At 41.5% G+C, this 12,431-nt stretch overlaps 2 protein-coding genes across 5 annotated transcripts; one reads left to right on the forward strand and one right to left on the reverse strand.

Moving 5' to 3' along the window:
- Positions 1-209: 209 nt before the first annotated feature.
- On the reverse strand, positions 210-5,673 carry phf23b (PHD finger protein 23b). Of its 2 annotated transcripts, XR_007192672.1 has the most exons (6): positions 5,153-5,673; positions 3,367-3,398; positions 3,163-3,255; positions 2,468-3,059; positions 1,317-2,113; positions 210-978 (listed from the first exon to the last, which is right to left on the reverse strand). XR_007192672.1 is itself a non-coding variant. In XM_048236648.1 (5 exons), the coding sequence occupies exons 1-5, from the start codon at positions 5,178-5,180 to the stop codon at positions 1,920-1,922; spliced, it is 939 nt and encodes a 312-aa protein (XP_048092605.1). In that variant the 5' UTR covers positions 5,181-5,673; the 3' UTR covers positions 210-1,919. The 2 variants fall into 2 exon arrangements, 1 of the variants encoding a protein (XP_048092605.1); XM_048236648.1 differs by having other exon boundaries at positions 210-2,113.
- On the forward strand, positions 5,461-9,288 carry elp5 (elongator acetyltransferase complex subunit 5). 3 transcript variants are annotated; one of them, XM_048236650.1, is made up of 8 exons: positions 5,461-5,575; positions 6,450-6,510; positions 6,597-6,677; positions 6,791-7,002; positions 7,609-7,784; positions 8,077-8,169; positions 8,279-8,379; positions 8,532-9,288. In XM_048236650.1, the coding sequence occupies exons 1-8, from the start codon at positions 5,569-5,571 to the stop codon at positions 8,638-8,640; spliced, it is 840 nt and encodes a 279-aa protein (XP_048092607.1). In that variant the 5' UTR covers positions 5,461-5,568; the 3' UTR covers positions 8,641-9,288. The 3 variants fall into 3 exon arrangements, with proteins under 3 accessions (XP_048092607.1, XP_048092606.1, XP_048092609.1); XM_048236649.1 differs by lacking the exon at positions 5,461-5,575 and adding an exon at positions 5,885-6,135; XM_048236652.1 differs by lacking the exon at positions 5,461-5,575 and adding an exon at positions 5,962-6,286.
- Positions 9,289-12,431: the final 3,143 nt, after the last annotated feature.

Genomic DNA, 12,431 nt, shown 5'->3' on the forward strand with positions numbered 1-12,431 from the left:
TAATCTCATTTATATGTAAATTATTGCTATTTATGATGTTTCATAATGCAACATTGGCTCCCTCTGGTGGCTATGGACAAACACAAACTAGTGTGCTTACCAAAATGTAAAAATTGGATGTTTTTATGGCATTTTGAACAAATAAAGTCATAAAATTGTTGAAATACAATGGTCTCAATTTTGACAATGGGACAGAAAAATACAACAGGTTATGAGCATCGAAAAGAAAGATTTATTTGTCTTATTATTTCCCAAGCTACTTTAAAGAAATAAGACGCCAAAAATATAACCTTTGCTTGGCTATCTGTTCTATTCTCACTCTTGTATGTACAGTTCTCAATAGGACAAGGTATATATACACAGGGTCGAGGGGGCAACGGCCTTTGGGGATCCTAATGAAGCCACAACCCCACCTACGAACAAAACTGATAAAAAAAAAAAAAAAAACTTGATGGACTTAATGCCACAACACTCTTGAGTGCCATAAACTCTTTTACTTTTCACTGTACACAAAAAAAAAAATCTAGTCTCGAAACTAGCTTTAAGAATAGACAACCCGTAGCATGAGAGATGGGCTTGGTTTGACGGGGGGGGGGTTGGGGTTGGTGACTGAGCCAATTCCTCACACAGAATAAAAAAAAATAAAAAATAAAAAACCAAACAAAAACTTCATTACAACCAACCATGCAGAGATTTAATAGCAGCCTAACGACGACCACAGGGCGTCAATATAGGGCCTAGTCCTCCATTACACAACACTGAATCTCCCACAACCTGCCGAGTCTTAACCTAAAACAAAAAAAGGGACCAATTTAAACAGCTTGCCTGGTTGAACTCCAGGTGAGAACTCGCAACCAGTGCAGTCATACATTGCAGCCAGTCATTCAGACTGCCTTGCCCATACAGATTGAAGATATCCAAACCGAAGGCTCCTCTTTTTGAGAAGTCCCACAGGCTTTACAAGTTGGTAAGTGCCATCTGAAGACCAGTAATACAAGACAGTTATAACAGTTCAAAAGCAAAACAGAAAAGTTAATAGAATGCATCAAAATGGTTGGTAGCCAGTATTGCGTGTTAGCAGCTGCAAGAGGAAAAAAACAAAAAAAACAAACAAAACAAATAAAACACCAAAACATGCTGAAGAGTTTAGTACTGATTAAATACACTTCTGGAAAATCACTGGTTCTTTTCCCTTTTAGGCAAGGGAACTTAAAAATGTATGGTAGCAGATTTGAGGATTTGGGTGCACCTCAAAAGAATGTTGACATTTAATGAATACTATCCACATAACAATATACAACTTCCCTTATATGCACCTGCAGTTTACCTCCGACACAGTTGCATCCGTAGCAACCCTTGTCCACTTCACCATATTAAGACAGACATGTGAATTGACTGACAAATGAATGAAGGCATCATCAGAAACCTGAATTGGCATTTTATCCAGACAGACTTGTGGTGAATCCTAGCCATACAATGACATCTAAAAAATGTTCAGGAGTACTTTTAGGACCAGGGTCTGATATTAGTGCATAACAAAATCAGTTGTGTTGTGGGGCCATCGGAAAAAGACTGAACATGAGCTGCAAATTGTAGTTTGTAACTTTGGAGCTAAGTCCATGAGAACAATTCTGTGCACTGAATTCCTAATTTTGTATGGAAAAAAAAAAAAAAAAACCACAAACAAAAAAAACAAGTGAACTTCATTAGCTTAGGGAGGACAGTGATTGTCTTATCTGGATCTTAACCTAAAGTGATTTTTGTTGTTTTCAAGTTGTCAGCCAGGGACCAGTTTAGGGTTACCAACCAGTTGAATTCATTCAAAAAAGAAAAAAGAAAAAAAAAAAGAAACATTCTCCTAACAAGGATTTAGATGCAATGAAACTTCCATATTCAAGACATTCTCAGCACTTAAATATTTAAGGGTCTTTCTTGTGTCCAGACCGTCGACAGTCCCTGCACTTGTGGCAGTAAAAGATGTCTGGTACATTGGACTTCTTGATCTTAGCACAAGAGAGGTGTACCCACACCCCACACTGGTTACACTCAATCATGGGCCGCCCAGCAAAAGGCTTTCCGCAATAGCAGGTAATTAAGTCCCAGGAGTCATCACCTGCAAGCAACAGAAAATAGACAACGATGGTTAAAAATAAAGTAGAGTAAGAGACAGTGAGGCTATAGGCAAAGACAAAGGCAATACAGCATGGCTGTATACAGTAGTGCTACATGCTACAAAGAAACCAGTCTGTGCTATGGATGATCTACCAGCTTAGCACCAGTGACACCTTATTTAAAATGTTTAATGGAGTGTAGTCTACAGATGAAGTGTTTGTAACTACATACGAGACTATGTGGATTGTGCTACAAAACTATTGATTGATATAAAACCTTTCTAGCACCAGCGCTATGAACAAAAAAAACAAAACCTTAACGTACAGCCCTGTTACACAACTCCAGCAATACTCACCAGACTCTACCATGATATCCTCATCAGCAATCCACGTCTCACCCTCACTCGAGCTCATCTCTGCATCCCTCTCGGCCTTGACCAACCCTCCGGACACCGAGGACGGTGGACTCCTTCTCTCACCGAGCTCTGGTCGCCGCGCGCGCCCCTCGCCCAGCCCTTGCTCCGAGTCTGTCTCGCTCTGCGGCGGACTCTTTACTTTCTTCAGTGCTTTGGACTGCTTTGGGTTGCGGCTGCGCTTGATGCGGGCGCGCTTCTCGCCGCCGCTGCTGCTGCTCTCTGGCCCTCCGCCGCCGGACACGCGCTTCAGCTTCTTGTCCTTCTTGCGCTCGGCCGTCTTGCCCGTCGAGACGTGGCTCTCGTATAGAGAGTCCTTCAGACGCATTTTGTCTAGCAAGGTGCTGTCAGACGGCAATCGGCGCATGCTCTTGCTGGAGCCCTTGTTGGAGCGGGCCTTCCTCACAAATGTGTGGATGGTGTGCAGGTCTGAAGAGCCCTCCCGCCAACTGCCGCCCAGCGCTGTGCTCCCCCCTTCTCCCGATGCTCCTGAGCTGTGTGGGGAGCTGGAGGAGGTCGGCGACCACGAGCTCTCCTAAGACAAGATGATGAAGATGAGAAAAGGTTCAGAGATCAGAAATCGCAAAAAAAAAAAAAAAAAAATCAAGACTAAAAGAAGCACACATTTTGGATCTTACCTCTTTCGGGGAGGGGATGTAGCCTGCATAAGCAAGCACAAAACTGCAGAACTTGTTGAAGTCCTCTACCGTTCTCTTCCTCCTCTCTGGGGGCTTTAGATGGATAAATCATTAGATACATTTATGCAGCATTATTTTAAATGATTATTTTCTATATATATATATATATATATATATATGTCATCATATTATATTTTGACTTACCAGAGGCTCCGATTTGCACTTCAGTAATGAATCTGTCAAAAAAAGAAAATAAGTACATTTAACACGTATTCATTGTGATACACACTTGAGCACACAGAAATGAGCTCCAACTCACTTATAAACAAAGCTACCCAGAGTCCACAGAAACGCAAGCCTGCTGTACTTAATACACAACACAGTGATGACATGGAACATAACATTCGCATAACATTCACATAACATTAGCTGATTGATAGATGACAATTCGTGCAGCTCAGCATATCTATCCTGCTTCTACGGCGACCGTATGGCTACACATGACCAAAACAACGATCAAGAGCGTTTAGCAAATAAAAAAATCAAAATTAGACTTCAGATATTTGATCGGGCGGGGGGGAACATAACAATTCGCAACACAACTGACAAAAGAAGGCGGAATAATTTGATCATATTGAAGAGAAACATACCTACAAGCTTTGCAAGCTAGCAGATTGCGTGGTCCGAGATAAGCATTGTCAGCTTTACTTGTCATGACTGCTTAGCATGGACACTAGCAATCCCAAATAAATGCTTTCAACATACTTAAATTGGATCTAGAATCACATTTACAACTACCGTTAGCTTTATCGAAAGCAATCCACGGCAACACCGAATGATTAAAACTAAGACACCGCATGTGAACACACCATAATGTTACTTAGCTGGCTAACTTAGCAAGCATAGCTGGCATAGGTTCACTAATCATGTCCGAACAGATTTTCTACTGCTAACGACAATATCTCCCAGATCAGCTGCAAAATATGTTTATTCGATTTCAGTACAGATTTTAGTTTGACTCAGGGCCACTAAACACTTAAATTTAAATAAATGAGACAAGTCTAGATATGGTAAAGTTAGCCATATGCACCAGGTTTAGAGAAGGCAGCCAAGTGCGCCTAAGGTTAGCGACAGCTAACGTTAGCTAATGTTACTGTTACTGACATTGACGATAACTGGCAAATACATAATCTACATTAGCCGATTTCAACCTAAAAGCTATCAGGCTAAGTAAAGGCCACTGTCTTAACATTTGGGCCGTGTTGCTGTCACTTGACAACCGAAGTTAATGTTAGCTCTATGTAACATTAGCTCAGTAAGCGCTATGCAAATATAAAAAACGTTTGCTACTAGCATAGTTAGCGTTAGCTAACACGACTTTTTTGACCAGTTGATTTTAGATGCCAAGTCCTTCAATTTCGTTGAACAATGCTATCGATGCAAAACACCGTCCTTTCTGGAGTCATATAAAGTTCTTCTCTGAATAGCAAATAAGGCCATATTAGCCAGTAAACATGAGGCGGATTGAGATGTTGTCAGTAAACGTTACATATAAATGGCAAACTGTTGCGTTGTCTCCACCGTCCAGCTAACTGTAACCATGTTAGCCATGCTAACAAGAAGCTAGATAGCTATAAAAAAAAACTAAAGAGCTGGTTAGCCAACAAGGCACCAACCATTTCTAACCAAAATGCATTATAAAAAGTTATTTGATATTTTGCAGGGACTCCCTACGTTTGAACAGACATAAACGCTTGGATCAACAATCGTTTAATGGCACTGGAAAGTAATAACTGATGTGATTCATGACATCAGCTCCCAGCCCAAGTTGTCTCACTAACAAGATTTGTATCGTAACCCACCATCGGTAAGCTAACGCGTAACGTTAGCTTGTTGGCCTTTCGTTGCATATCTGTTAACTTAAACATCGCAATTAAATATACACTCCCTCGCAAAGATTGAAATAAAAATAACAGATCAACCCACATACCTTGATGGTCAGACATAATTTCGAGCATTGTCGCCTCATCAACGAGGACACGGGGATCTTTTGGCACCAGCCAGTGTCTTCGCAATTCACCCGGCTTGGTGGGAGCAACCCCCGGCCGGGGAGAAAAACTTAGCTAGCTTCAGTTCTTCAGTTGAATCGTATATAATCTTACTTTTCAGCGTAAGATGCGTAGTGTTTGTTTCTTCTCCACTCGGGAATTGCCAACTTGCAATTACAGCCTTGGCTAACTAGCTAGCATAGCCAGCTAATAATTTCTTCGTCACAGTGTTGCATAAATAATCCTGCTGAGATAGTTTGGTTGCTAGAATCTAGCTGAACAACTAACGTTACTGCTCCGCGTAGAATACAGAAATCACATCGACAATCGCTCTTGACATCTGTCCGACAAATAACAAATGACCAGTGAAGTAGTATTCAAACTATTCGATTTCGTAAACGTGACCAGAAGGCTACGAGTTACAAAGTTCTTCGAAAATACGTCTGCGTGTCGTCTTCGGCGCGCTTCACGCAAACCATTAACGATGTCAAGTGCTCTGCAGAAGAGGGCCCTTGTGGTTCCTACCACTAGGCATTTCATTTGTGTCTTGCGGGACTTGTAGTTTAATGACGCAACAACTTACTATGGTTTTAGGGCAACGATAAGACTGAAAAACTACAATATCCATGTTATTATCGCTGGATGCATTTAGCGTTTCCATGAGGCAGGGTTACCATTAGTATTTTAAACATGGACTTTACAAAATGTTTTATGACAAGAGGCAGCTGAATCTTGTATTTAAACGTATTTTATACATTGTCCCTTAGAGATACCGACTTATATCCAAATTCAGTTTAGAAACAGGTTGTCTTTGATGTAACGTTAGTGGCATAGTTAGCTGGTGAGGCACCTAGCATCGTCGATCACAAAATGTTGTTGGATGTTTTACAAGGAGCAGATGCAGGAACTTTCATCATATTTCTAGGTAACTGTTATTGTTGAATAAGAGCTGTGTTGCTTTACGCTGAAGCATATGCACCCTCCGACTTGAGACAGCTTATGGCATTTACGTCAACTCAACTGCAGGCTAACTTGGACTTGCAAACGGCATTCTCTCCCTCACTGTCGAAAAATGGGTTTGCATGGACTGTTAATCATTTTCGTTTCTGTGTGTCTTCCCCCCTATTTTTGTTATTAAACAAATGTAAACCCTATAAATTCTTTTTTCAGAAAACTTACTTGTAAAGTGAAGATTACGTTGACAAACGTATTGTTAGTAATGTTATGCTCATATTTCAGACACTGCCAATTTTTCGGGTCGCTCCCTACTTAAGAGTTATATAAATACTGCACTGAAACGGTAAGCTTTAATTCGAATCTCTTCATTAATGGAGAAGTTCCTATAATTGTGATTTGTTAAAGGCTATGTTTGCTGTTTTGCTCCAGGGAAGACGTGGTCCATGTGCTTGAGTTCGAAGTGAGCGAGGAGGAACTGCGTGATGGCTTGGACAGTCAGTGTGGCCGAAGGTGACATATTGTTATTGTTACTTAGCCCTCCATTCTGAAGAAACTGTTATCCTTTATTTTGATGTTTATACATTTCTTTGTCATACATTTTACTTATTAATATTTCTTCCAAGGATGCATTTCCATGGTGGATTTGCAGACCCTTTGGGCTGGATGAAGCGTTCATCATTCAACGTTCATCAATTCATCTCTCAGGATTTATCAACCCTTCTTACACAAACACAGCAATCCAGATCTGCAGTCTTGGTCATTGACTCCCTCTCATGGCTTCTGAGACACCTTGATCCTGTAGTTGTCTGCCAACGATTGCAAGAGCTAAAGAGAGGTGTGCATATTTTAGCACTATCTTGTTATTTACCATATTTACAGAAGCAGTAGGAGCAAAAACTTCACTCTTCTTGGTGGCACCCCTACTGTCTCCTACTGGCTTGTGCCACTTGCCTTCTGTCCCACGCCCCTCGCCTACTGTTACCTGTTCATGGGTTTCATCAGGTCCCTTCCCACAGGTGTATAAAATCAACCACCATGCAGTCTGCATTCATAAACTAGGTGCTTGATTTTATACACCTGTGACAAGGGACCTGATGAAACCCATAAATACTGTCCCATGCCACATGCCAACTGTTCCATGGGTTAGGTTTAGAGTTAGGATTGGTATAGTTTGCAAGTGGCACAAGACAGTTGGCAAGTGCCATGAGACAATAGGCGAGTGCTGTGAGACAGTAGGTGAGTGTTGTGAGACCGTCTCGTGGGACAGTCTCGCAGGACAGTAGGAAAGTGGCACGAGACAGTAGGTCAGTGCCGTTGGTTGGTGACGCGTGCCACCAATCACAGTACAGTACCGTTGTGTGGTCCTACCGTTTCTCCTTTTAGTTACAGGCTAGCTATTGGCTTGTTTTGAAAGCATGACTATTTTTCTCCTGATCACCAGGGGGTGCTGTTAAAACCATCATAGGGCTACTGCACTCTGACCTGCACCAGACTAGTGTGGTGGAAAGTGTCTGCCACTTGGCCTCCACAGTCATCTCACTGGCACCCTGGACGAAGGGGCCGTGGGCTTTAGCCAAGACAACAAAACGCACAAAATCAGGAAAAGTTCTTCAAGAGGTTAGACTTTCTATTACTTTTATTAGTCTGTGTTGTCCTTGCAAGTAGTCGATTCTCTGTCAGGTTCTTCTCAGTGTTTCACCCACAGATTTATTTAGTATTCAGCTGTGTAGTTTTTTGTACATGACCTGTTGAGCATATAGCAAATTAGGAGAGGTAAACCCTTCTTAACTTAATCAGTTACTGTGACAAGGTCTGTGTTATGTTTCTTGCTTGTTACGATCATTTCACAGTTCTGTTTTGTATTATACCCATTCTGAAAAGATAGCTTGGTAATTTTTTGTGTAATCAGGAAGAGCTCTTTAGTGTCCAGGAGGATCTGACCATCACTGTGCACAGCAAAGTCAGCCATGCCGTGCCGACACAGGCAGAGCCTGACTCTGAGGTAAACCACAGCCATTTTAAGATGGCAACACTTGTAATTCCACCAATGATTTAATGAACAGTAACTGATTAGGTTGAACTTATCATCTTCTGTCCAATTCTTCTTTCAGGCCGATCCGACAGCCAACCTCACCTTTAACCTTCACCTGTCAGAAATGGAGAGAGAGGCTAAAGAGAAAGTGGCCTTACCCTTTGTCTTCAGTCACGAAAAGTGAGATGTGCAAAACTGTGTCTATTTCTTGATTTTATTTATAAAAAGATTAATAATAATGATCAATAACTACAGGGGTGTCATCATACCTCTTGTGGATATGTTTTATATTTAAATATCCTACTAATTAATGAATTTCTTTTTTGAAACAGAAAATCTGCTCTACTCAATCCGGGACAAGGAGCAGGTCGAATTCTGTATGAGCCAGATGAAAATGATGACTTTGATCAAGAAGATCCTGATGAGGACCTTGATGTCTGAGGATGCACACAGGCAAAAATGACCTTGTTATATTTAAAATATGAACTTAACCAGGGCATGTACCAGTAATGAGTTTGTACCATGATGAACAGTTGTTACTGAAGATCCCAATGGTTTCCCCTCCTGGCTGATGTGGTAGCAAACTGGATTTTTTTTTTTTTTTATTACTATTATTATTATCATTATTATTATTCTAGCTGTAGATCACCACATGATGGTGCTGTGCTTCATAGTGAAGGCATTTGCCATATTTCATTCATTTACCACAAGTGATGTTTATGATTTTCCCAGATGGCTAAAATGTTTTTTAGAATACTGGCAAAGGGTCTGCTGATTATTAAGTAAATCTGCTTTGTGGAAAGCCCTCCTGCAGTCTGTAACCTGCGTTGTAGTTGGGAACAAACCTGTAGAAGTTTATTTTGCCACGGAAGTCTATATCTTGAGTCAGAGGATATGTTATTCAGTTTATGTATGTAATCAGCAATATCCAACTGTTGACATCCTGAATGAAAACTGATGTTTTGCGCCAGTATCAAGAATTATGTTTGGGAATTCTGTACCCCAATCCTAAGTGCCAATTCTTTCATTTTAGGATTTGAAGGTGTCAGAACGGCAACTCAAATTATACAGTATACTTTTTCTGCTTCATCAACACGTTTGTTTATTTGATTGAAATATTAACACAATGTCATAGGGGGAAAGTGGTGAAAGGGTCCCTCCCCACCAAGCCATGTATACAGATGGAAGCGAACAATGACTCACACTCTTCTTTGGTGTCACTCCCCAAACACACACACACACACACGCACACACTCAATAACTCCAACTCAAAGCTGTTTGCTCAGCTTGCGACTCTGCCTCTCACGCCCCTCAAAGGCAGTTTTGGAGTCGCGCATCTCGTCCAGTAGTCGCCTCATGCGGACCATGTCCAGTTGAGCGGTCTCACACTCTTCCCGCAGCTCCCCCATCTCCTCGCGCAGATGTGCGGCGGCCGCAGACAGATGTTCGGCCCGATCGCTGCACTGGGACTGCACACGCCTCGCCTCTGCCAGCAGGGACTCCACGCTGCTCACCACGGACTCCACCTGAGACGCAGACATCCCCTGCAGTGACACACACAGACGAGAAAGACTGAAGTTTACACTGAAATGATTAGGAATAGATTAGGCTCCAATAGTGAAGGCTTTTGTGTGATCAACAACGACATTTAATGTGGAGCTTTATGGAAATGTGCCTTCATTAGGATCTGAAGACAGGTTCAGGCAACTTGTTTGCGCTCAGACAATTGTACTTAAAATATAAAGCTTCTATGCAACTACATATCCATCAAAATTAGGTTTAGGGGTATCCTGAGCCACTATACACAAAAAAACACTGTATGGTATTAAACACACATAAACAAAGAGGTAATTGTTTCTTTGTGAATTTGTATAACAAAGCAACAGTGGACTAATGGGTGTGGTGGTTTAAAATCCTTTGTATATTTCAACTGCATTGGTGTGCTCATCCAAGCTAGCTTCATTTTGCCTTTCATCTAATAACAACGTTATTAGCTAAAAAAAACAAATGCTTAAGTGGTGCACAGACCCAGAAAGTCTGGAGTCTGGCTTTCAGACTAGACAATAATTATGACCGCCGCGCAGCGAAGCGGCGGTCATAATTCGCATGTCCAAATTTTCGTCAATGATTCCCGGGACACTGAAAGACCGGGGTAGACAAAACTTGGTGGGCATGTAACCCCATATGGATAGCATGGAACCATCGTTTTTCGTTTTGATCTGTAGCCCCCACGCTGGACTGCACCCCCCGAAAGGAGGGTAGGGCAGACACAGTTTTCTGTGAATATCTCGAGAACCGTAAGGTTTAGGAGGACCACCTTTTTTTTTGTATGTTGATCTCAAGGGGCCATGTCAACCCATTCCATAACCACTAATTTCATGTATAGCCACCCTAGTTAAACACAAAAAAGTAAAATGAGGTGTTGTAATTGTAGGTATCTGTGACCTAACATAGTCAAAACTGCACGAAATTGGAAGTGTAGGATCATTTTGACACCTTCTGAATGCACGCCAAGTTTCGTGGAATTTTGTTCATGGGGGGCCACACAATAAATGAATTTCTGTTATATTACACCAACTGGCCTGTAGGGGGTCGGGCACAGTTTTCTGTGAATATCTCGAGAACCGTAGGGCCTAGGAGAATCAACCTTTTTTATGTATGTTGATCTTAAGGGGCCATGTCAACCTATCCATTAACCTCTCATTTCATGTATAGCGCCACCTAGTTTAAAATGAAAAAGCAAAAATGAGGTGTTGTAATCGCAGGTATCTCTGGCTGACATGGTCAAAACTGCACGAAATTGGAAGTGTATGATCATTATGACACCCTCTGAATGCATGCCAAGTTTTGTGTACTTTCGTTCATGGGGGGCCTTACAATAAAATAATTTATGTGTACATTTAGTGACGTACACCAACAAGGATTCGGGACACTGAAAGACGGGGTACACAAAACTTGGTGAGCATGTACCCCCACATGGATAGCATGGAACCGTCATTTTTTCGTTTTCATCTGCAGCCCCCGCTGGACTGGACCCCGAAAGGAGGGTAGGGCAGACACAGTTCTCTGTGAATCTTTTATGGTATGTTGGTCTCAAGGGCCCACATCAACCTGGCTCATAATCACTCATTTTTGTGATTTGCCCCGGTAAAAAAAATGAAAATCAGTAGGATTAAAAAAAAAGCCAAAATAAATATTCATCATCATCATCATGGCTGCATTTTCAGTATTGGCAAGAAGTAGTCGTTTGTCCACTAGATGGCATGATCGTTGCAGTGAGACGTAATTTTGTTGGAAGTTAAAAGTGGGTTGGAAAAACAATGGGACGCTTCATACAAGGACTGTAATTTACCGCCAGCGAACATCTAATAAGGATAGGGCGATGTTCACATGAAGTGTAATTCCATTTCTTCTTGAAGCGAAATAAATCTGAGGATGTTTATCGGACATGCTTGGTTTTTACTGCAGGTACGTTAATCTTGTAATATCAATAAGGACCTAGGTAATGTTACCGTTAGCGTTGGTTGAGTGATGGAGGCATTTGATTTATTGCATTTTGTCGAAAACTATAAATGCGGTTATACCAAGCAAATGTATAGCAGCACTGTTTGTATCTTTTCGACTGTCATTTATTGCACGCGTGCTACAAAATCATTCTGTGCAATGGAAGATTTACCAACGCGTAACACCGGTCTGATACAGTTTTGCCTATACATGCGCGTGAGACTGAGACGCCTGTTTATTTTGTTTTAAGTGCGTGCAGGGTGTGAGAGGGGAATCGATGTGCTTTGATTACAGCTTGGTAGTTGTAGTCTGTGAAATTAAAAAGCACGTGTGTGTGAAGTATCCAAACAATGACACCTTCATTTCGTTATGGCTGCTTTAGCAAAACACCTTAAGCTACTGTGTAGTGGGTCCCATTTAGAAGTGGCTACTTCATTCGCGCTTTCCTTGACTCATGGAGCTGCGTGAATGTTATTACAACTTTAAGCCGCGATATGACAGTTTAAGTCCGCTTTGATACTGTAAGTAAGCCATTGGTTTCAAAGGAGATTTTATTTGTGTCGCCAGCATAGCCTATTGACAATTTATGTTGTCAATAGGCCTACCTTATAATCCTACCTGTAGCTTAGGGAAGCTAACAACTTTCTATTAGGATCTAGTTTGTTAGTTACCGCTTTTGTCATAACTCCCTGATGCATTTTTGCATTTAGAATAGCCAGAGCGTGTAT

Source organism: Alosa alosa, chromosome 24 (assembly GCF_017589495.1).
Source record: "Alosa alosa isolate M-15738 ecotype Scorff River chromosome 24, AALO_Geno_1.1, whole genome shotgun sequence".
Lineage (NCBI taxonomy): Eukaryota > Metazoa > Chordata > Actinopteri > Clupeiformes > Clupeidae > Alosa > Alosa alosa.

Coding starts and splice junctions, on each gene's coding strand:
- elp5 (XM_048236649.1), top strand. CDS start 6,081: ATGTTGTTGGATGTTTTACAAGGAGCAGATGCAGGAACTTTCATCATA. Junction 6,136..6,449: donor AACTTTCATCATATTTCTAG/GTAACTGTTATT, acceptor CTCATATTTCAG/ACACTGCCAATTTTTCGGGT. Junction 6,678..6,790: donor GACAGTCAGTGTGGCCGAAG/GTGACATATTGT, acceptor ATTTCTTCCAAG/GATGCATTTCCATGGTGGAT.
- phf23b (XM_048236648.1), bottom strand. CDS start 5,180: ATGCTCGAAATTATGTCTGACCATCAAG. Junction 3,399..5,152: donor AATTATGTCTGACCATCAAG/GTATGTGGGTTG, acceptor TTTTTTTGACAG/ATTCATTACTGAAGTGCAAA. Junction 3,256..3,366: donor AGTGCAAATCGGAGCCTCTG/GTAAGTCAAAAT, acceptor ATCCATCTAAAG/CCCCCAGAGAGGAGGAAGAG.